The sequence below is a fragment of the Lithobates pipiens genome, unplaced genomic scaffold (genome assembly GCF_037356315.1).
Source record: "Lithobates pipiens isolate NorthernLeopardFrog02 unplaced genomic scaffold, aLitPip1_a1.2 Scaffold_18, whole genome shotgun sequence".
Classification (NCBI taxonomy): Eukaryota; Metazoa; Chordata; class Amphibia; order Anura; family Ranidae; genus Lithobates; species Lithobates pipiens.
This window is the reverse complement of record NW_027507758.1, coordinates 433,804,643-433,826,590: the sequence shown is the minus strand read 5'-3', so window position 1 is coordinate 433,826,590 and position 21,948 is coordinate 433,804,643. Positions and strand designations below refer to the sequence as shown.

The window sequence follows — 21,948 nt, the reverse complement described above, 5'->3', positions numbered from 1 at the left end:
CCACCACTGGTATCAGCAGTTTTTATTTATTTATTTTTTTACATTTTTAGGTGCCCCATTGGGGGACTGTCCCTAGGCAGGATTGGGTCCCCGCCCCCAGAAGAGATGAGGTCCTTTTCTCCAGGGCAGATGAAGTTACTGCCCCCAGGTGAGAAGGGGTCCCTGTCCCCACGTGAGAAGGGGTCCCTGTCCCCAGGGGGATATGGAGGGGGTATGTAATAGTGTGTCCTAGCTGCCTATGCTGCTGCCGGCCATATGTAGAGGGGGCTGCATGGGCCCCCTGCATCACAGGGCCCGGTTGCGGTCGCGACTGCTGCACCCCCTATAGTTACGCTCCTGGGTCTAAGTGATTTTCTGGCAGAAAATACAGGATTTTTACTTGTAAGCAACAAGTGTAAGAAAAGTATTTAAATGGTTAAACTGAGAACTTCTACACAGAGATGACTTCATTCATTCAGTGTAAACATTGTAACATTTAGTTCTTTTCTTGGCAGTCTGCCCAGAGAGGAGGAAAGTGTTGCTATGACAACTCAGCAACTCACACTGACTTCTTACAGAAGTCATTTCAAAGTCCCGCTGTAGAATCGGCTTTTTATCAGCAGAATCGGCCGATGCCGATTATTTAAAAAACGGCAAATATCGGCCGATATATCGGCCGGCCGATATATCGGTCGACCTCTACACATAACTGCAGCGTTCGCAGAGTCAGGCCTGATCCCTGCGATCGCTAACAGTTTTTTTTGGTAGCGTTTTATATTTAAATCCTGCTTGGTTTTCGAGGTCCCGTACGCGGCTAGGCTCCCAAAAAGTCCCCCACATGTGGTATCCCCATACTCAGTAGAAGCAACAGAATGTATTTTAGGGTGTAATTTCACTTATGCTCATAGCATGTGTGAGCAATATATCATTTAGTGACAACTTTGTGCAAAAAAAAAAAAGTTTGTAATATTCCCGCAACTTGTGATAAAATATAAAATATTTAATGGACTCAACATGCCTCTCAGTAAATAACTTGGGGTGTCTACTTTCCAAAATGGGGTCATTGGGGGGGGGGGGGGGGTTTGTGCTATTTTGGCATTTTATTGCCTTCGAAACTGTGATAGGTAGTGAGGAGTGAAATCAAAAATTTGCACCCTTAGAAATCCTGAAGGCAGTGATTGGTTTTCGGGGTCCTGTACGTGGCTAGACTCCCAAAATGTCCCCGACATGTGGTATCCCCGTACTCAGGAGAAGCAGCAGAATTTATTTTCGGGTGTAATTTCACTTATGCCCATAGCATGTTTGAGCAATATATCATTTAGTGAAAACTTTTGTAAACTTTTTTTTTTTTTTGTCATTATTCAATCACTTGGGACCAAAAAAAAAAAAAATATTCAATGGGTTCAACATGCCCCTCAGCAATTTCCTTGGGGTGTTTACTTTCCAAAATGGGGGTTTGTACTGCCCTGCCATTTTAGCACCTCAAGAAATTAGATGGGCAGTCATAAATTAAAAGCTGTGTAAATTCCAGAAAATGTACTCTAGTTTGTAGACACTATAACTTTTGCGCAAACCAATAAATATACGCTTATTGAAATTTTTTTTACTAAAGAAATGTGGCTGAATACATTTTGGCCTAAATTTATGACTAAAATTGAGTTTATTTGATTTTTATTATAACAAAAAGTAGAAAATATCTTTTTTTTTCAAAATTTTTAGTCTTTTTCCTTTTATATCGTAAAAAATAAAAATCGCAGAGGCATCAAATACCATCAAAAGAAAGCTCTATTTGTGGGAAGAAAAGGACGCAAATTTCATTTGGGTACAACATTGCATGACCGCTCAATTACCAGTTAAAACAGTGCAGTGCGAAATTGTAAAAAAAACTCTGGTCCTTAGGCTGACAATTGGTCCGGGGCTTAATCGGTTAAAGGTTTTATGTGCACACGATTGGATAATTGAAGTGAATATTCACACAATTTAATAAGCACTATAAATGTGCCTATTTATAGGCACCAAACGCCATCCAAAACTCAGTGAAATGTTCTTTAAGGTCATCACAAAAGAGGCAAGGGCGCACTTTGCAAATTGAGGTTTATCCTCCACTTCATTGTTAAAAGGTTTTTTTAGTGTAACAATTGTCAAATGTTGGAATACTAGGTGGAGTACTAGGTTCTTGGTACAGTACTCAGTAGATTGCTTCACAAAAGGGTGGATGAGTTTCTAAATGCCAAAAATGTTCTCAAATCGGCTACTGATATTTATAGGAAAAATATTGTATTATAGTGGATGAAGAGGATCTGTTTTTTTCCTTGTTGGAGTGTTTTTAATAAATGTTTTATACCTAATTTTACTTTCTTCTGGATCAACTGCAGATTTTATTTAATTTAGTTATATTTTAAGGGACATCTTTTCCAAGCTAGCTATGTAACTTGTTTGCCCGGTCTTTTTTTAAAATCAGGCTAACCATGTACCCTTTTTTTTTTTTTTTTTAATGATCTTTTTTGCGAGATTCTGGTCATTTTTTTATATATAAATAATATATAATTGTAGACCTTATAACTACTTCTTTGTCTTAGCACTGATGCACCATACTCTTTTATAGACATCAAATTTAAGTGTGTCTGTAATATGCGTGCCAGTACGAATTGATTTTCACAAAGTACCAAGGGAACATTGGCATTCTGTCAATGACTGCAGTAACCATGGAGATTTCTCACTCCGTCTAGAACTGTGTAAAGGCCATTTATCTGATGGACTTTAGGAAATTTTATCTTGGAAGAACTCTGTTATCATTAGCACTTCTTAATTTGAATGCTTCTCACAAGCAAAGCAAAACTGACTTTATTTTATGTTTATTCAGCTGTAATGATAAAAGACGTTAAGGCCTTGCATCTGTTTGTTCTGACCTGGTCACACTAATCTAATACTAGTATAGTTGTTATAGCTGTTATCAGCAGGTATTCAGCAAAATTATTCAGGCTGGTGTTTAATGTGCTAGTTATTTCATAAGTTGTCCCTCATGCCAAGATAAGTTGTCTTTATTGTAGTTTATATTATCAAGATGGAAGTGCAACTAAAGAGAAACTCTAGTCAAGTAAAAGCTTTGTTTATGCAGTTATAATGGTCCCGCTATCAATTCTTTGTTCTTTCAAAGTCACCTACTGTATCTGGCTGATTTAGCTTTACAGCAAGACCTCATTATTCTAACCTTCAATTACTGAATGTTTGGCTATATGCCCATGACCAGAATGCAATCTGTAATTACACGTCTTTCAGATTTTTTTTTTCTGTGATGTCCCAATGGCCCATGGACCTTTTAGCTGCAGTGTTCCAGTCTAGCATTTACTAACTAAAATTGAGCTGGAAACACTTCTTCCCTAGGCCTGCATCTCTGTGTTTCTTTGTACCAGCTGGGCCAGCACATGCCCGACCTCTATGCACAGAGTTAAATAGGGCTGCAACTAACGATTAGCTGGCCGATTATTGTTTAGATTATTTGATGAATCGTATCAAAACCTCAAAAAAAGTTTGGTGCATAATCTAATCTAGTTAATATGCAAAGTCATCTGTGCATCTCCTGGTCTGGTAAGCAGAAAAACACCCAGACCGTGCCTCAACATTCCCTGCCTTGCCCTGGGCCGGTTATTGAGAGGGGTTACTGTCCACCCACGGTGATATTCAGGCCACAACGGAACACACGCACTCGTGGCCACTGCCACCATCCTACTGGCCTTGGTATCGCCGGTGCACGCTGACCATCCTCCATCCTGAGCCCTAGGAATGAGGGACTGCCAGCCCACCTATTTCCCTCACCTCTGTGCCTACCTGCTGCAGTGTAGTGGGCTATTAGGTGGACACTGCCTGCAGATCCGGCCGTGGCCTAGTGATATCTTGTTTGTCTATTGGGGCCTAGTGACGGCCGCCATCTTGCCAGCCCTAATCTGCTGGAGCCTTCTTCATCCCATGATCCAGAGCGAGGAACTGCCAGCCTACTTCATCCTCCTCACCTCCTTACATCCCTGACCTGGTATAGTAGGCCTTTTAGGCCACAACGGACTGTAAATCGGCCCGTGGCCTATTGGGGCCTAGTGGCGGCTGCCATCTTACCAACCATACCTAACCTGCCTGAGCCTTCCTCACCCTGGGTGCTGACGCATGGACTGCACTGCCTATTCCTCTTGCCCACATCCCTTCAGTGGGATAAGGGGTTGTGGGGTCACAGCTGAGTAACTACTACAGTCATGATATATTGGGGCCTAGTATCAGCCACCTTCTTGGAACTCCTACTTTCTTTAACAGAGCTTCCATGGACACAGGCTGCTCTCCTCCCTAGTGACCCCTTTCTGTGGAGTGCTTGGGGCAGATGTCCTCAAAGAAAAATAACTCCAAGGCCACCAAGCCACATATACTACATCAGTTGCAGCCGCTTCCTTTGCTGCGGCTGGATACCATCTTAGTTTGGAGGCTTCAGACCTGTTAAAAACCATTAAATCAGACCGAGACAGAAGTACAGTTAAATCACACTTGTTTAATAATAAAAGTAAAAAAAAAGAACAACATAGTCAAAACATAGCCAAAGTTCAGTAACCGAAATGGATAGTCAGCCAAGCAGAAGTCAGGGATCAAAGTAGTGGAACAGCAAGCAGGATCTGGAGCCAGAACGGATGTGAGCAAAGCCAGTCTTTAAACAGGAATGCAGGAGATAGTTTCTTGTGATGTGACCAAGCCAGAGCTCCCCTGGACTGGATGGCTTAAGTAGGCAGGACTGACGAGCAGGATCATCAACAGCTGGGTAACTATGGAGAGAGATGGGAGTTGGCAATTAGCTGACAGCTGAGCGGCTAGCCCAGAAAAGGAAGGGCTGAACCCAGCCCTGACAAGGCCTTGCTGGTTGAATTGGAAAAAGATCCTAGGGACGTTCCGGTGGTGATTGCGTCAGCCCCCTTGCCTCAAGATAGCACATCTATGATTCTGGCCACTATTTTAACAGAGTAGAACCTCACTGCCAATGCACATAGATCATCTTGCCGAAGAGTGCAACCTTTATACAAAAGGATCTGGACAAAATAACAGGGAAAATGGCAGAGTCTGAATCCAGAATATCTGCTACGGAAGATCTTACTGCCACCCACGTTACCTCCATTGCTTCTGTTGCAAAGCACAGTGCAGAACCTTGTCACAAAATCAAATGATGCTGAAAACCGGCTACGACTAAATAATGTGAGTCCTTGGTCTGCCTGAGGGGGAACACCCAGCAGAATTTGCAGAAGACTTCTTTAAAAGCTTACTGGGATTTACAGATGTCCCCCCTACCTACGCAGTTGAAAGAGCGCATCGGGTGCCACGGGCCGAGCCATTCCTGGGAACATCCCTAGACCCTTTTTGATCCGCTTTCTCAATTACCAAGACAGAAATAGTATCCTTTCTGAAGCTCGCAATCACCCTGCACTCAAATACGACAATGCTTCTACATCCATAAACGGCTTAGATAACAATATTAAGTACCGCATGCTCTACCCCAACCGACTCCGGATTTAACATGCCAGAACAGTCCTTTTATTTGATACTCCGGCTTATGCTGATGACTAGCTGACCGCTTTGGGATAAAGTTCTCCCATTTCTTGATTTCACCTGATGCACAGATTTTCCACATCCTAACTTGTTTTGTATCCTACCAATTTTGCTACAAGCACCAGTGTTACCCCAAGAGTAACTCTAAAGCCTTGTACACACGATCGGAGAATCCGTCGGAATGCGTCTTATCGGACCGTGTCGTCAGATAATCCGACTGTGTGTGGTATGCATCGGACTGATTCCGTCCGAATCTCCGTCGGACCCATGTTGGAAATATTTCCCGACCAACTGGTTTGATCGGACATACTCAGATCATGTGTAGCGAATTTTGATCGGACCAAGTGCCATGCATGCTCAGATCAAATTCCTACATCAAAGCTATTGGCTACTAGCCTGAATGTAGTCCCATCATAATGAAATTACGTCATCACGTTCTGAAAGATTGGACTTTTCGACAACTTAGTCCGACCGTGTGTATGCAACAGTTTCGGACACAATCCATCTGACTAAATCCGACGGACAAAATCCGACGGATTTGGTTGGCAGAATCTCCGACCGTGTGTACAGGGGCTAAGTTGGCTACACACCTCCCTTTATGGCTTGCCTCAATAGAGATCAACAGAAGTTGTTCACCTACAACTTTAAGACAAAAACTGAGCAAGCCTGTGGACTCTGAAAGGGCTCTGTAACTGTACTCCAGGGTCATTCTTCACTCAGTTTTTTTGCCCCTTGGATACTTCTAAGTCACTGACTTTAGTTTTGGGGATCAAGCTAAAAGCCAAGTTATGTTGGGGAATAGGCTGCGTGGTAGGGAGTTCTGTGTTATGTGTAAGCCTGCTCATTCACGCTTACGTTTAAGTGTGCTCACCACTCAGCTTCTCTCTCTGCATACATACTTCAGAATTTACTTGAGTACTATACCACCAGAAAATGTCTCAATATCTCTACTTCTTGATCTGATTGCTCCTGCTGATCATTTTTTAACAGGTGTACTTATGTCTGAAATCACACTGCTCTCTTGGAATGTATGGGGGCTTAATAACAAATTCAAAAGGTCCTTATTGTTTACCTCAACTCGCTTAAGCCCCATATCTTGTTTCTCCAAGAAACGCGCTTGACTGGCAGCAATGTCCTCGCCTTGCGCAGGTCATGGGTCAGGCAAGCCTTTTACGCTACCTAATCCATGTATGCCTGAGGGGTAGCGATACTTTTAACAAATCTCTTCCCTGTAAAGTGGTGAGGGTCAGAACAGACCCTGGAGGAAGGTACATCATATTACTACTGGAAATACATGCAGTTTTGTGGGCATTGATAAATGTCTACTTACCCCCCCCCCCCCCCCCCATTAGAATTATCAGTATTGTATACTGTTTATGAAAAACTTGCACCCTACCAATCTGCTCATGTTTTAATTGGAGGGGACTTTAACTCTATTCTAGATGCTGTTTTTGACTCCTCTAACACACAACGGAAGGGGAACCCTGAACTTGGGCACTAGGCTGACACCTTTGCTCTAACTGAACTTTGAAGATGGAGGCACGCCTCTGCCAAGGCCTTTTCACACCTGTCCTTGTCTCATAAATCGAGCTCAAGGATTGACCTGGCATTTGGCAGTGTTCTGTCCTCCCAAAGCTATCTGAGACCTCCTATCTCCCGAGGAGGCTATCAGAATATTCCCCTCTGGAGATACGTCACAATATGGGCAAATGGAGTGATCCAGGCACCTGGAGATTGACTCCGTGGTGGATCCAAAATGAGAGAGTTGCAGAATCTGTTACTCCACTATTAGACTGGAAACAAAAAGGAAGGGATACTTGCTAAGTAGCCCTGGGTCGGAATTTAGAGGCATGGAAAACAATGGAAAAGTAGAAAAAAAATCTAACATTTTTTATTGAAAAAAGGAAAGACAGCATTCCAAAATAGATTAAAAATCATATAAAATGATACACAATATACAGTGAGCCCTTGTGCATCAACGCGTTTCACCGGTAGGCTCCATCGGGACAGCGTTCAAGGTTCAAAGATAGCAAAAAGAGCAGATCTCACTGTCTTGCAAGGAAATAAGTGGGGATATTCAGAATAATATCATCCATGAGGGGCTAGTTCCAGTAGTCTGTGTCTGGATATTTAAAGACGGTCAGCTCTGCTGGCACAAATGGATTGAAGATAATAACTAAATAGTTCCCAAACAGGGGCGAGGTAATACCAAAGGGGGTGACATAGGACAAGCAGCCAAGATAAACGGTATTCAGGCCTTAAAACCAAAATGCCTTAAGGCACAGACTCGTATTTAGACAGAGTATTATATTGCCGTCCAGGTCATATAGTCCCCAGAAGATGATTCCATGGAATGGAAGATCTCAGAGAGCCTCTTGGAGACAGCCTTTCCCCTCAACTTACAGATGCGGCTATGTGAGTGCTCTTTCTTATTTCCACTATTAGACTCTTACTGGACTGCCAATGATGATATGGCTTCTGTAGAAACTGTATGGGAAGCTTTTAAAGTCACCACTAGTGGTTATTACATTTCAGCCATCAAAACAACAAGGGCTGACTATGAATCCTTGACTTCACAACTTGAAGATCGTGCATCTGAAGCAGCCGGCTGCTTTGGACGAAACACCTCACCAGAGGTCTATCTGTTATTGGCACAGGCGAGAAGAGAGGTAAATCTCCATTACACCATGATGTAAATTTATTAGCTGGTAGAATCTTTGAGTCGGGCTACAAGAACGGCAGATTGTTAGCTATTCTAGTTGCTGACCCACGCTACCAAACGGTGGTATCTGAACTGCATACACCTGATGGGGAGATAATTGTGGGCACAAAGGCCATACTTCAGGAATTTAGGAACTTCTTTAAGGAACTGTATAGCCAATCTCCGCCTGTCTCTACTGAACTCATGGAGCAGGAGGATGTGGAGGCTCTGGATGCCCAGATCTCCAATTTAGAAATAGAGGCAGCTGTTTCATCACTTCCCCCTGCTAAGACACCAGGCCAAATGGTCTACCGGGGGACTGGTATAAGTTGTACGCAAAGAAGTTGGCCCCCAGACTACAAGCTTTTTATACACAATGTCTACAGAATGGGTCTCTCCCACCTACTTTGTACCAGGCCCACATAGTTCTCATTCCCTAACCAGGTAAGGACCCGAGCCTTTGCGCCTCATATAGGCCTATCTCACTTCTAAATTATGACTTAAAAATTACAAGATACTTGCTGCAAAATTAAAGTATTACCTTCCCTTGTCAATATAGACCAAACCGGGTTTATGCTGGGGAAATCCACATACATAAATTTAAGACAATTGTCAACACATTTGCAACTTCCCCCAACCTCCTCTCAGACTAGGGTGTTGGTGGCCTTAGACGTGGAGAAGGCTTTTGACACCATCATTTGGGATTACATGCTTATAGCACTACAATCCTTTGGCTTCGGCCCCACCTTTTGCAAATGGATCACCATTTTGTATAAATCCCCAACAGCACAAATTAAACTAAGAGGCATACTCTCAGAACCAGTTCCAGATACAACAGGGAACTAGGCAGTTCCCCGTTACCCATTTTCCCCTTTTTTGTTTGTCCTAGTGATGGAGCTCCTAGCCACTGCCATCCATCAATCTAATGATGTGGTAGGCATACAAGTAGGTTCCATAACTGAAAAACTGGGTTTATATGGGGATGACTTAGTGCTTTTTCTTAATGATCCTCGACCCTCTCTCCGAGAGGCCCTTACTATTTTTTCCCGTTTCACAGTTCTATCTGGACTGAAAGTCAATTGGGAAAAATCCCAACTATTACCCATTGACTCAGCCGCTGGCCAGGCGGCAGACCCCTCATTACCCTTGTTCTGGGCCTCATCAGTCCGTTACCTGGGGATTAACATCACCCCCAATATGATGGACTTTATTGACCTGAACATCACTCCCCCTTTATCAACCCTTAAATCCAAACTACGAGCTTGGGATTATCTGCCTCTATCTCTTATAGGCAGAATAAACCTATTTAAAATGAAGTGGCTTCCTATTTTTCTATGTCATAAGACACACTCCAATATGGATTAGAATTAGATGCTATTATCTCTTCATTCCTATGGAAATCTAAAACTCCAAGGTTTAGCAAATCAGTTCTCCGTAGACCCCGAACAGAAGGGGATCTGGCCTGTCCAGACCTCCAAAAATATTTCTTTGCAGCCCTACTGGCCCACACGCATAATTGGGTGATCTCTGATAGTACAAACGCCTCAGTGCTACTGGAGGCTGAATCGCTGGGTTCCTTTGAATTATTGAGAAATGCACTATACAGAGGTCTCTGGGCACCTGTAACTCTCACACACTCTATGAAATCAGTAATAAATGTGTGGCAATCGCAAATATGTAAACATAAAGCAGAACCAAATATATGGTCTCCGGACACCCCCTATGGCTCAACCCGCTCTTTGCGGAATTTCATACTATCCCTGAACCAAGCATTAGGGCAACAAGGGGCATTAAGGCACTCGACCATATAGCCTATCTCATTTCTTGAGATCCTAACAAGCCAGTAAAGTACAAAAAAAACCCAAATTACCCCATTTTGGAAAGTAGACATTCCAAGGTATTTAGTACATGGCACCGTTAGTTTTTTGAACTTGTCATTTTTTCCCACAATTCTTTGCAAAATGAAGATTTTTTTAAATTTAATTTTTTTTCACACCAAATTGTCATTATAACAGGTTATTTCTCTCACACAGCATGTACATTCAACAAATGAAACCCCAAAATAAATTCTGCTGCTCCTCCTGAGTACGGCAATACCACATGTGTGAGACTTTTACACAGCCTGGCCACATACACACACCCAACATTGAAGTAGCAACTTCAGGCGTTCGAGGAGCATAAATTACCCATCTAATCTCTCAACCACCTATTACACTTTTGAAGGCCCTGGAGCACCAGGACAATGGAAACGCCCACAAAGTGACCCCATTTTGGAAAGCAAACACCCCAACGTATAATCTATGAGGCATAATGAGTCCTTTGAATGGTTCATTTTTTTCCCAAAGTTTTTGGAAAATGTGGGAAAAAAATGAAAATGCATTTTTTTTACAAAAAGTTGTCCATTTAAAAGATATTTCCAACACATAGCATGTACATAGCAAAAATGACACCCCAAAATATATTCTGCTACTCCTCCTGAGTATGGCGATACCACATGTGTGAGACTTTTACACAGCCTGGCCACATAGAGGCCCAACATCTTAGAAGCATCATCAGGTGTTCTAGGAACATAACTTGCGCATCCAATTTCCTTACAATCTATCACATTTTTGAAGGCCCTTCATATTTCTAACATAGCACATACATACCAAGTAAGGGGTAAACAAAAAATTACCTGTGGTTTTAGTAGTCCAATTGTCCGCAGGAGAGCCCTGATCCAGGCAGCAGGCAGGGACGTGGTTAGCGACAGTGAATGGAATTGTCCAGGCAGCAGGCAGGAATATTGTCCATCCTGGTAGTAAGCAGGAACATGGTCCAAGTAGCAGGCTATGAAATAATGGGGAAAGGGGTAGAGGTTTCTCCGGCCCAAATCTCTTTGAAGCCTCTGAGTCTCCAGTCCCTAATTCGGGAATAAGAAAACTAAAAAATTTGTTTTCTTCATCCAGAAAAACGATTCTGGAGCCCCTCACATATGTGAGACCCCTTTTGTTCCCACTAGCATAGCAGGGTAAAAGATCAATCCAAGAGGCAGGCAAAAAACGTGGTCAAACAGTCCATGGTCAGTTCCAGAGAAGGCAGGTACAGTTTAGCGTTAGGCAGAAGCGTGGTCGTATAACAGGCCAGGGTCAGTTCCGGAGAAGGCAGAGGTATGTTTAGCGTTAGGCAAAAGCTTGGTCATATAACAGGCCAGGGTCAGTTTCAGAGAAGGCAGAGGTATGTTTAGCGTTAGGCAAAAGCTTGGTCGTATAACAGGCCAGGGTCGGTGTCGGAGAAGGCAGAGGTATGTACAGTTCAGTGCAGTGGCATAAGGGGTGTGGAGGAAAATGACAGGAAATGAGAATTACGTTTACCATACTTCCCTAATAATGTAGAGAAGTATGGTAACGGCGGAAGCATTCACCTATACAGAGGCCTGGTTGGGAAGGACAATCGGGACAATAAAATGTGGTGTCTCTTCTAATTCCTCTTCTGGAGCACACCCGGCATTTTTTCTGACGTCTGCAGCCTGTTTCACTGGGGGGGATTTTGTCAGGAAAGTGGCGTTCGTGGAGTCTGCTCACACAATCAGAGCGAATAGTTTCTGGTGGGCCTTCAGGGTACAAAAGGGCGGAAATAACTTCTTCTTGGTAGTGCAAATAGGATACAGGGTTCTCTGTAGATTTTTGGTAAAGGACATAAGTGTTATACATGGCCAAACTGAAAAGATAAATGGACACTTTTTTATACCAGTGGCGGGATTTTCTTGTGGGAAGGTATGGTTCAATCATCTGATCGTTAAAGTCCACTCCTCCCATAAACAAATTGTAATCATAGATGCAGGCTGGTTTCTGGATTGGGCCGTTTCTTCTGGAGACTTCTATGTAGGTGTCATTATGTATTGTCGTCAGCATGTGGACGTTTCGTTTGTCCCTCCACTTGACAGCCAATAGCTCCTGGTTCCGCAAAGATGCCGTCTCCCCTCGTTGTAGCTTTTCATTGACGAGTTTTTGCGGGAAGCCCTTTCTATTGGCTCTCACTGTACCACATGCTGGGGTGTCTCTCCGGTGAAGATTGCGGAAGAGGGGCAAGCTCGTATAAAAATTATCCACATAAAGATGGTATCCCTTTCCAAGGAGTGGATAGACAAGATGCCAGACCACTCTTCCGCTGGCTCCAATGTACTCTGGGCATTCAGGGGGGTGCAGTTGGGAGTCCTTTCCTTCGTACACAAGGAAGGAGTAGATGTATCCCGTGGCTCGGTCACAAAGTTTGTACATTTTAACCCCATATCGGGCCCTTTTGCTGGGGATAAACTGTTTGATGCCAAGCCTGCCTGAGAATTTTACAAGGGACTCATCCACGGAAATATTCTGTTCGGGGGGTATATAATTGGGGAACTTTTTCAGAGAAATAATTTAGGAGTGGCCGAATTTTAAATAGTTTGTCAAAAGCTGGGTCATTTCGGGGAAGGCACTGGGTGTTGTCATTGTAGTGGAGGAACCGCATAATCATTACGTATCGTGATCTTGGCATAAGGGATGAGAAGAGTGGCATGTGGTGGACAGGTTTGGTAGACCAATAGGAGTACAATTGTTTTTTTTTTTTTTAAAGTCCCATAGAAAATGTTAGGCCTAAGAAAATTTTGAATTCCTCTACAGTTAGTTCTCTCCACTGAAAGGGACGGGCATAACTAGAGCCAGGGTTGCTTACTATGTGCTGCTGTGCGTAGAGGTTGCACTGGGCCACAATGGATGATAGTAAGTCTTCGGTGAAAGCCAAATGAAAAAAATCTAGCATTGAAAAATCATCGGTGTTCACCTGGACACCTGGCTGGGCGGTGAAGGGGGGGGATATTTGCTTCTCCGGAATTAGAGGGCAGCCACAGGGGGTGTTGAAGGGCATAGGGAAGGCTGGCATGGCCCCTATTCGAGGTGGACGGCACTGCTCTCGGGACTGCTCTCGGGGTGGACGGCACTGCTCTCGGGGTGGACGGCACTGCTCTCGAGGTGGACGGCACTGCTCTCGAGGTGGACGGCACTGCTCTCGAGGTGGACGGCACTGCGCTGCTGGTAGTAGGCTGCTGCTCCACGCCAGAACGCATTCTTTTCACGGGCACATATTCCTCTTCTGATTCAGTATCAGACCCGCTGCTTGTAACGGGTTCATAGGCAGAATCCGAATTGGACAGAGAATCAGAGAGCTCCGCGCTGCTCTCATCGGTTATACTTAGAAGCTGGTAGGCCTCCTCGCTAGTAAAATATTTTTTTGCCATACTGGTGGCTGGTGAGGCTGCACTGGTGGGCACAGGTGGCACTGGTGGACACAGGCGGCACTGGTGGACACAGGCGGCACTGGTGGACACAGGCTGCACTGGGCACTATAGTGGCTTTGGTTGCACTGGTGTGGCTCTGGTGGCACTGATTAGCACACAGATGGCACTGGTGGGCACACAGATGGCACTGGTGGGCACAGGCGGCACTGATGTCACTATAGTGGCTTTGGTTGCACTGGTGTGGCTCTGGTGGCACTGACTAGCACACAGATGGCACTGGCGGGGCACAGGCGGCACTGGCGGGCACAGGCGGCACTGGTGGGGCACTGGTGGGGCACAGGCGGCACTGATGTGGCACTGATGGGCACAGGTGGCACTGATGGGCACAGGTGGCACTGGTGTGGCACTGGTGTGGATCTGGTGGCACAGGGGTGGCACAGGTGTGGCACAGGTGGCACAGAGGTGACAGATGGCACAGAGGTGACAGATGGCACTGTTGTGGCACTGCTGATCCCTGTTGTGGCACTGCTGGGCACTGCTGGGGCACTGCTAGGGCACTGCTAGGGCACTGCTGGGCACTGCTGGGGCACTGCTGGGCACTGTTTTTCCCACTCACGTTTAACTATGTAGCTCTTCTCTCCTCTCACGCTGCATCGGTGTGAGGAGAGGAGAGAAGTGAACTTTGCATGACCCATGACGTTTTTTGTTTACATTTTGTGATCGCTCCGTCATTGGACGGAGCGATCACGTGGTAAAGGACCGCTGCTATTGGTCCTTTACCGCGATCCGTGTTGCGCCGGGTCCCGTGAACCCGGCGAGCACGGATGTTCCGGTGTGCGCGCCCGAGGGGGCGCGCACGAACGATTCTCCGGGAGGACGTCATATGACGGCCTCCCACAGATAACAAACCGGCCTGTAGCCGTCATTTGGCTATAGGTCGGTTATTAAGTGGTTAACTACTCTCTCTATGCTAACACCTGGTAAGGCCTTCATGATACCCCTATGTTTGAATCCCCTAGTATTATAGGCCTAGTACCAAGGTTCCCTCTCGGGAAACCTCACCCCTATTGAAGAAGGGTAACACATTCTCCTTCCATAACTTTTCTTTTTCTTTTCTGTTTTTGTTTTTTTGTTTTGTTTTTTCTTTTGTGTCACTATTAGTACTGTTTAGGTAAATAACCTGTTGTTGGGTAAGGCCCCTTTCACACTAACGTCCCGTTCAGGCCCGCCTGTCAGTTTTTCAGGCGGACCTGAACGGGTGCTCCATAGAGCTCTATGGAGCGTCGGATGTCAGCGGTGACATGTCCGCTGACATCCGACCCGCTCCGATCCGAAAAAGTGTGACGGAGGAAAAAGCTATTTTTCCATCCGTCTGCGGATCGGATCGGGTGACGACAGGCACTGCGGTCCGTCGTCATCCGATCTCCCATAGGGGAGAGCGGCGCTGTGACAGGTCCGTCCCTGCACAGTGTGCGGAGACAGACCTGTCATCTCCCTGCTCAGCGGGGATCGGCGGAGTGATCCCCGCTGAGCAAACGGACATCCACGGGGCGGATCAGAACTGATCCGCCCCGTGTGAAAGGACCCAAACAGTTTATAAGTTTGTATTTTTTTTCTAGCCAGGGAATGCTGAAGGTTGTTTTTGGAACTCACTTACCTGTTTGGAAAAACCAATAAACAGAATTAAACAAAAAAAAATAAAAAATGCATGCATATATCTCTATGCAGTGGTAAATATAAATAACCAACAAAATATTGAATCCACTCTGAGAACAACAGGCAGAAGATATATATATATATATATATATATATATATATATATATATATATATATATATATATATATATATTATAGTACAGTGCCTTGAAAAAGTATTCATACCTCTTGACATTTTCCACATTTTGTCATGTTGCAACCAAAAACGTAAATGTATTTTATTGGGAATTTATGTGATATACCAATACAAAGTGGCACATAATTGTGAAGTGGAAGGAAAATTATTAATGACTTTCCAAATTTTTTACAAATAAAGATATGAAAAGGGTGGCATGCACTTGTATTCAGCCCCCTTTACTCTGATACCCCTAACTAAAATCTAGTGGAACCAATTGCCTTCAAAAGGCGCCTATTTAGTAAGCAAAATCCACCTGTGTGTAATTTAAACTTAGTAGAAATACAGCTGTTCTGTGAATCCCTCAGAGGTTTGTTAGAGAACCTTAGTGAACAAACAGAATCATGAAGGCCAAGGAAAACACCAGACAGGTCAGGGACTAAGTTATGGAGAAGTTTAAGGCTGCTTTCACACTGTGGCGGGCAGGCGTTGACGATAAAACCCTGCTAGTTTTAGTGGCACTTTACCATTGCTTTAGCGGTGCTGTTTGACCGCTACTGGGGCGTTTTTAACCCTCGCTAATGGCCCAAATAAAGGGTTAAATGTGCCCGTGTATCGCTGCTACCAAATCGCTTTGCAGGCGCTTTGGCAGCAGTGCCCATTCATTTCAATGGGCAGGAGCAGTGTATACAGTGCTCCTTCACCGCCCCAAAGATGCTGCTTGCAGGACTTTAACATCCTGCCAGCACAGTGCTCCAGTGTGAAAGCACCCAGGGAAGGCGTTTTTAATGCGCTTTACAGGTGATATTTTTAGCCTAAAAGCACCTGAAAAATGCCTCAGTGTGAAAGGGGTCTTAAGCAGGTTTAGGTTATAAAAAAAATAAATAAAAAAAATATCCCAAGCTTTGAACATCTCATTGAGCACTGTTCAATCCATCATTCGAAAATGGAAAGAGTATGGCACAAGTGCAAACCTATCAAGACATGGCTGTCCACCTAAACTGAAAGGCCAGACAAGGAGAGCCTTAATCGGAGAAGCAGTCAAGATGTCCATGGTAACTCTGGAGGAGCTGCAGAGATTCACAGCTCAAGTGGGAGATTAGTCGTGCACTCCACAAATCTAACCTTTATGGAAGAGTGACAAGAAGAAAGCCATTGTTGAAAGAAAGTCATAGGAAGTCCTGTTTGCAGTTTGCGACAAGCCATGTGGGGTACACGGCAAACATGTGGAAGAAGGATCTCTGGTCAGATGAGAAAATTGAGCAAACTTGAACTTTTTGGCCTAAAAGCAAAATGCTTTGTGCTGTGAAAAACTAACCCTGCACATCACCCTGAACAGTGTGGGGCTCCATCAGACTTTTTCCATCTGAATTTCCGACACACAAAGTTTGAGAGCTGGATCTAAAATTTTCCGACAACAAAATCCGATCTTTTAAATTCCGATCGTGTGTAGACAATTCCGACGGACAAAGTGCCACGTATGCTCAGAATAAATTACGAGAAGAAAGCTATTGGCTACTGGCCCGTTTATAGTCTCATCGTACGTGTTCTGCGTCACCGCGTTCAGAACGTTTGGATTTACCGACAACTTTGTGCGACCGTGTGTATACAAGACAAGTTTGGGCCAAAATCTGTCAGAAAAAATCTGACGGATTTTGTCGTCGGAAAGTCTGACCGTGTGTACAGGGCATAACATGAAACATTTTGGAAAATTTCAGGGGGTATGAATACTTGTTTAAGGCGCTGCATATACTATAAAGCCCCATACACACTATCAGTTTTTCTGCTGAGATTTTCATTCAGGTTTACCAAAACCAAGGGCCTGCCTGATTGCATACCAATTGAAACTCCTAAGATTTGACCTCATATTATATGGTTTTGGTAAATCTGAAGGAAAAACTCAGCAGAAAAACTGATAGTGTGTACGGGGCTTTATAGTATATGCAGCACTTTAGAGGTTGAATCTGCTACATAAGAAATAAAAAATGTATTAAAAAAAAAAAAACTTAAGACCTAAGACACATTTTTTTTTTTTGCAGATTTTCAGACAGGACTGTAATATAATGTTATGCATGACAGACTTCCTTGTCATAGGCAGGTTTCTTGATACAAGCTGATGTCACTTTTGCTGGCCATACATGAACAAATTTTTACCTTTGAAAATGTTTGTTTCAAGAACGTTTGTTTGATTTTTCTAATCGTTAGTGGGGTCAAATCGTCGTTCACTTTTAAAGGAGCAGAATAGAAAACTTTTCTTGATCAAACAAATTTTCAGGCAGTGTATATGGTACCAAAATTACATTTAATTTGAAAAATTGGAATGACATGCAACCATTCATCGAATGTACAAAGAGTTTTTGTAGGAAAATTCTGGTCCAAAAATCAATACTTGTATGGACAGCATAAGACATTTAGTAGCAGCAGCATACTTACTTTTATTTACTTATTTATTTTTTACTCATCGTGGTGAGGCTAAAAAAATAAATAAAATAGCCATTTATAGTACAAAACCAGCAGATATAAGGGGTTTGTTTTATACTGTAAAACGCTTCTGGCTCCTCCTGCCTTTAGAATCACTCACTTTCTTCTCCTGCCCAGGACAACATGTCCTATGAGGTATGGATTTTCACACATTCACATTCACAAGCTCTCGGGCACTTACTGACATGTATGGATTGTGTACTGAGCTGTATGTTTGCTGCACCATATTTTATGATATGTGAACAAATAATGCATTCTATATGCAGGCCAACTAATCGGCTGACCAACCATTGATTACTAACATGACAACAATTTTCATAATCGATTATGTCGATTAGTTGTTTCAGCCCTAGATGTAAAACTGATCTCCAAGCAGATATGAAAAAACACCTGCTAGCTTACAGTAAAGCCTCATGTACATTTTGTCTTGGCTTCAACACACAGCGCATACCAATTCAACATGCTTTTTTTTTTTACATTTTTTAATACATTTTTTTTAATTGTTTCTGATGCTCCATTGGTGCTTTCATGATGCTCTGGTGGTGCTTCAAGCGAGCTTTGTAATAGACTTCTATGAAGGCTTTAAAGATGCTTTTGAAGCACCACTAAAGCGACATGGGGTATCATTTTTGAAGTGAAGCCGCAGCAAAGCACAGTAAACGCAAGGTGTAAACAGGACTGTAAGATACCTATTTTATTTAGTGACAGGAGCTTTGACTGTAGTTAAGAGGGCTTTAACAAAGTGTGCCTGAAGCCACGTTTGGAAGCAAGTGTAAACTAACCTTTAGTGAAAAGGCACCCAATTTGCTTGGTGCACAAGTGTAAAGCATACATGTTCTCCCTCATCTGTCACTTTATTTTTACGATATCATTAAGAGGGAATTTTCTGAGCCTCCCTGGGACTGCATATGTGGCAGCTAAGCTCTCTCATGTCTGTTCACAGAATCATATCACTCCCCAATGGCTCATTCTGACAGAATACATGAGATGACCCATGAGTTCCTAAGCTTCCCATGGGCCAATTCCCAGGCTCTTAGCGACTAATGACTTGATTTTATTTAGCAGGAAGCCTTCTGATTTATCTTGAATTGCAGTGTTTCACAAAACGTCCTGCTTATAAGGGATTAAAAGCTAAAGTGATTTTGACTAAATTTTGGCTTTTCTTACAATTTTCGCGAATTGCAATAGGAAAGTTTCATATGTTAAAGCTGAACTAAGGTTCAGTGCAATGTACACAACCAATTCACTCCTGACATGCTGTATGTAAGGCAACAAGAATGGAGCCATGTGGCAGGAGGACAGTATGCAAGATGTCTGCCCAATGGCCAGGCTCCAATCCAGAAGAAGTGCCAGCCAAGATGGCACAACAGCAAGAATTGACCTGTCAGTGCCAGAGAAGACCAGCCTGGCAAGAGCTTATTAACCACGGACAGATTTAGTTCTTAGTCTTTAGTCTTATCAGCTGTGCTCTTTGATCTATCAAAAAATATTATCACACGTAATATTAATTGTGGAGTTCATTCTTTCTATGTGCTAAATAAGGTCTGTTGCGCCATACTAGGGCAGCATGTTTCCATTTAAAGAAATCTGGTTTTATACCACAAAGATATCTGCCGTGTTATAAGCTGTCTGTAGACATTGAGAGAAATATAAAGAAAACAAGAGGCAACCAATATAAATCATGCATTTTTTGCAGCATAAGACTGTATGTGCTGGTATTAAAAGGAATTACTGTGTGTTCCTAACACCAGCAGTCCAATACATCTGGTCTGGATGCAAAACCAAATAGTTTGACATGCATAACTGCTTAGCAAAGCCTTTGCTTTATGTTGTGGTACTTTCTGAGGGTGCTGACTCTGCAGGTCCTGTTTACTTTTGTTGTTCACCAGATGCAGTGCAGATGCTGGATGTGGGTTACATCCAGCTTTCTTATTGGCTACAACTAGTTACCAGTTATGTATTCAATAAAAGTACATAAATGTATTTTTTACGTAGAACTAGTATAGGCACCTTAAAATCAGCCTCCTCTAATCGTACAGCAATGCAGGCACACTTACTGGGATCCTAATTATTCATGAAGATGCAAGATATTGTTTAATAATAATAAAAAGAGACATGCATGTATATAAAAAAAATATTGTGTAATTGTGCCATGTTGCATGTTTGCTTGTTGATCGTTTAGCTTTATAATTGCGCTTTCTGTCTGCTCCCCAGTGTGTGTGTGTGTGTGTGTGTGTGTGTGTATATATATATATATATATATATATATATATATATATATATATATATTCTTTGTTTTATTGTGTACACATTGACATTTTTTTTTTCAGACATTGGCAAAGTAATCTGGTTTCATAAGAAGAGAGAGTTAAAAAAAAAAAATCAGTCTGCTTGATTCAGCCTACAATTCTAACCTGAGTGTTTTGTCTCTAGATTGCAGGTTCACTTGAAGAATAATTTGACAACATGGAAAAACATACGCCTGTGCATCCATTACCAGAGGAAATTCAGATGGTAATACATTAAAGGGCATTTCTGTTTTAGCTATACATTCTTCTAATCCTGCCTTTTACTTTTTAACAGTTAAAAGATTAAAGATTAGAGTTAAAGCCTAATTAAGCCCTGAGTTCTTATTCACCATTCACCCACATCTGCGATACCCTATCTCTTTGTGCTTTTTCTGCTTGTTAGACATATGCATCAAAGATAACCTGAAGACCTACCAGCCTGTGCTTTTTTATCAGCTTGCAAAGCAAGAGGTTCCACTTACTGCCGCTCTTCCTCTCTACTTTTAATTATCTTCTTTTCTCTCCCGACCACTTTGTATGGCTGCCACAAGCAAAGGGAGGAAGCCCTATATCCTTATCGTGGCTGAGGACTTTCTTTCTGCCCCTATGTGATAGTGCTGGGTGTTTCTGTAGCCAGTATTCAAGAACCAATGCTGTCATGCAGTAAGAAGGGAAGTTAGTATGCCGATACCTGAAAGTGGTAGTTATGTCTGTTTCAATGACTGGGGAGTGAAGGAAAGGTATGTTCAGCTGGGCAGGCAAGCAGTTAAGTGATCCTCTTGGTTTCCACTGAATGGGCAAAGGAAATATTCACTTTACATTGTTCTGAACCTAAAGGATGAAACTTTATTGATTGCTACGGGCCCACCAAGTTTAACATTTCTATCAGCATGGTTAATGATTCTCTTACCTCATTTCTCGTGCATTTAGCTCTGCATATTTTTTTTAATGAAAAAAAGGAAACTCTAATTACTAGAAGGATATACTACTATATAGTTAAAAAAGTGTTGTTATTTTGACAAGTGGTTCAAAAGGTAAGTGTATTTTGTGAAACAAATCCCAACATCTTTATTTTGGTGACTTCTGCCCAGGCTAGTTTTACGTGCCATTTTCCATTTTTTTTTTTTCACACAAAATTTCTGATTTTTCCAGTGAACTTTGTTTTCCTATGGTTAACTTACAACTATGACTGGTGGGACGCCCACTTTTTTTGATTATGCCAAGCTCCGTTGCTTGGTTTCATGGTCTATTTCTTAGATTTAAGAATTTTCTCATTGATAATAAGGTTGAAGCTTTCTTAATGTTCATCTCTGATGTTCTATAAAGTGTTTGTTTTAAGGCTACACAAACTCCAGGGTTGAGAAAATGGATAACTGCTTGTTTGTAGTACAAGTGGCTATAAAGAATACTCCAATCACAGCACTGGTATTGTTTTCTTCAGATAAGGATTGTTGAGTTCCATGCTTTTTCATATACAATATTAAAATATAACTAATACCGCTTTTGTTCACTCTGAGGATTTGAGCTTGATCCCCGGGGTTCACTCTCAGATGTTTAATAACGTGTTTTTTTTTTTTTTTTTGCTCAACTGTGTAGAACCTGTTCATTAGGGTTGAACTGCATATAATTTTAAAGGGATACATGCCTGAAACTGAGAATAAAAACTAACTTTTGGGCCACCCTAATATATATGTCATTGACTCTTCAAATATAACAAGAAACAGTGAGAAAACTGGTGAACGTTTTAAGAAAAGACCGCACAGTGTTAACATTAATTTTAGCTTTTGGATCAGTGCATCGGATTATATATTCTGGAACGGACAGTTCAGTAGAAGTGTACTT

At 42.7% G+C, this 21,948-nt stretch overlaps 1 protein-coding gene across 1 annotated transcript in view; it reads left to right on the top strand.

The window, feature by feature from the left end:
• Window positions 1-21,948, top strand: part of LEKR1 (leucine, glutamate and lysine rich 1) — a 265,838-nt gene that overhangs the window by 11,723 nt on the left and 232,167 nt on the right. Inside the window, exon 2 of the mRNA XM_077488100.1 lies at window positions 20,252-20,332. Within this exon, the coding sequence (XP_077344226.1) occupies window positions 20,285-20,332 (48 nt within the window). The 5' untranslated portion in view covers window positions 20,252-20,284. The remainder of the gene's footprint in view (window positions 1-20,251; window positions 20,333-21,948) is intronic.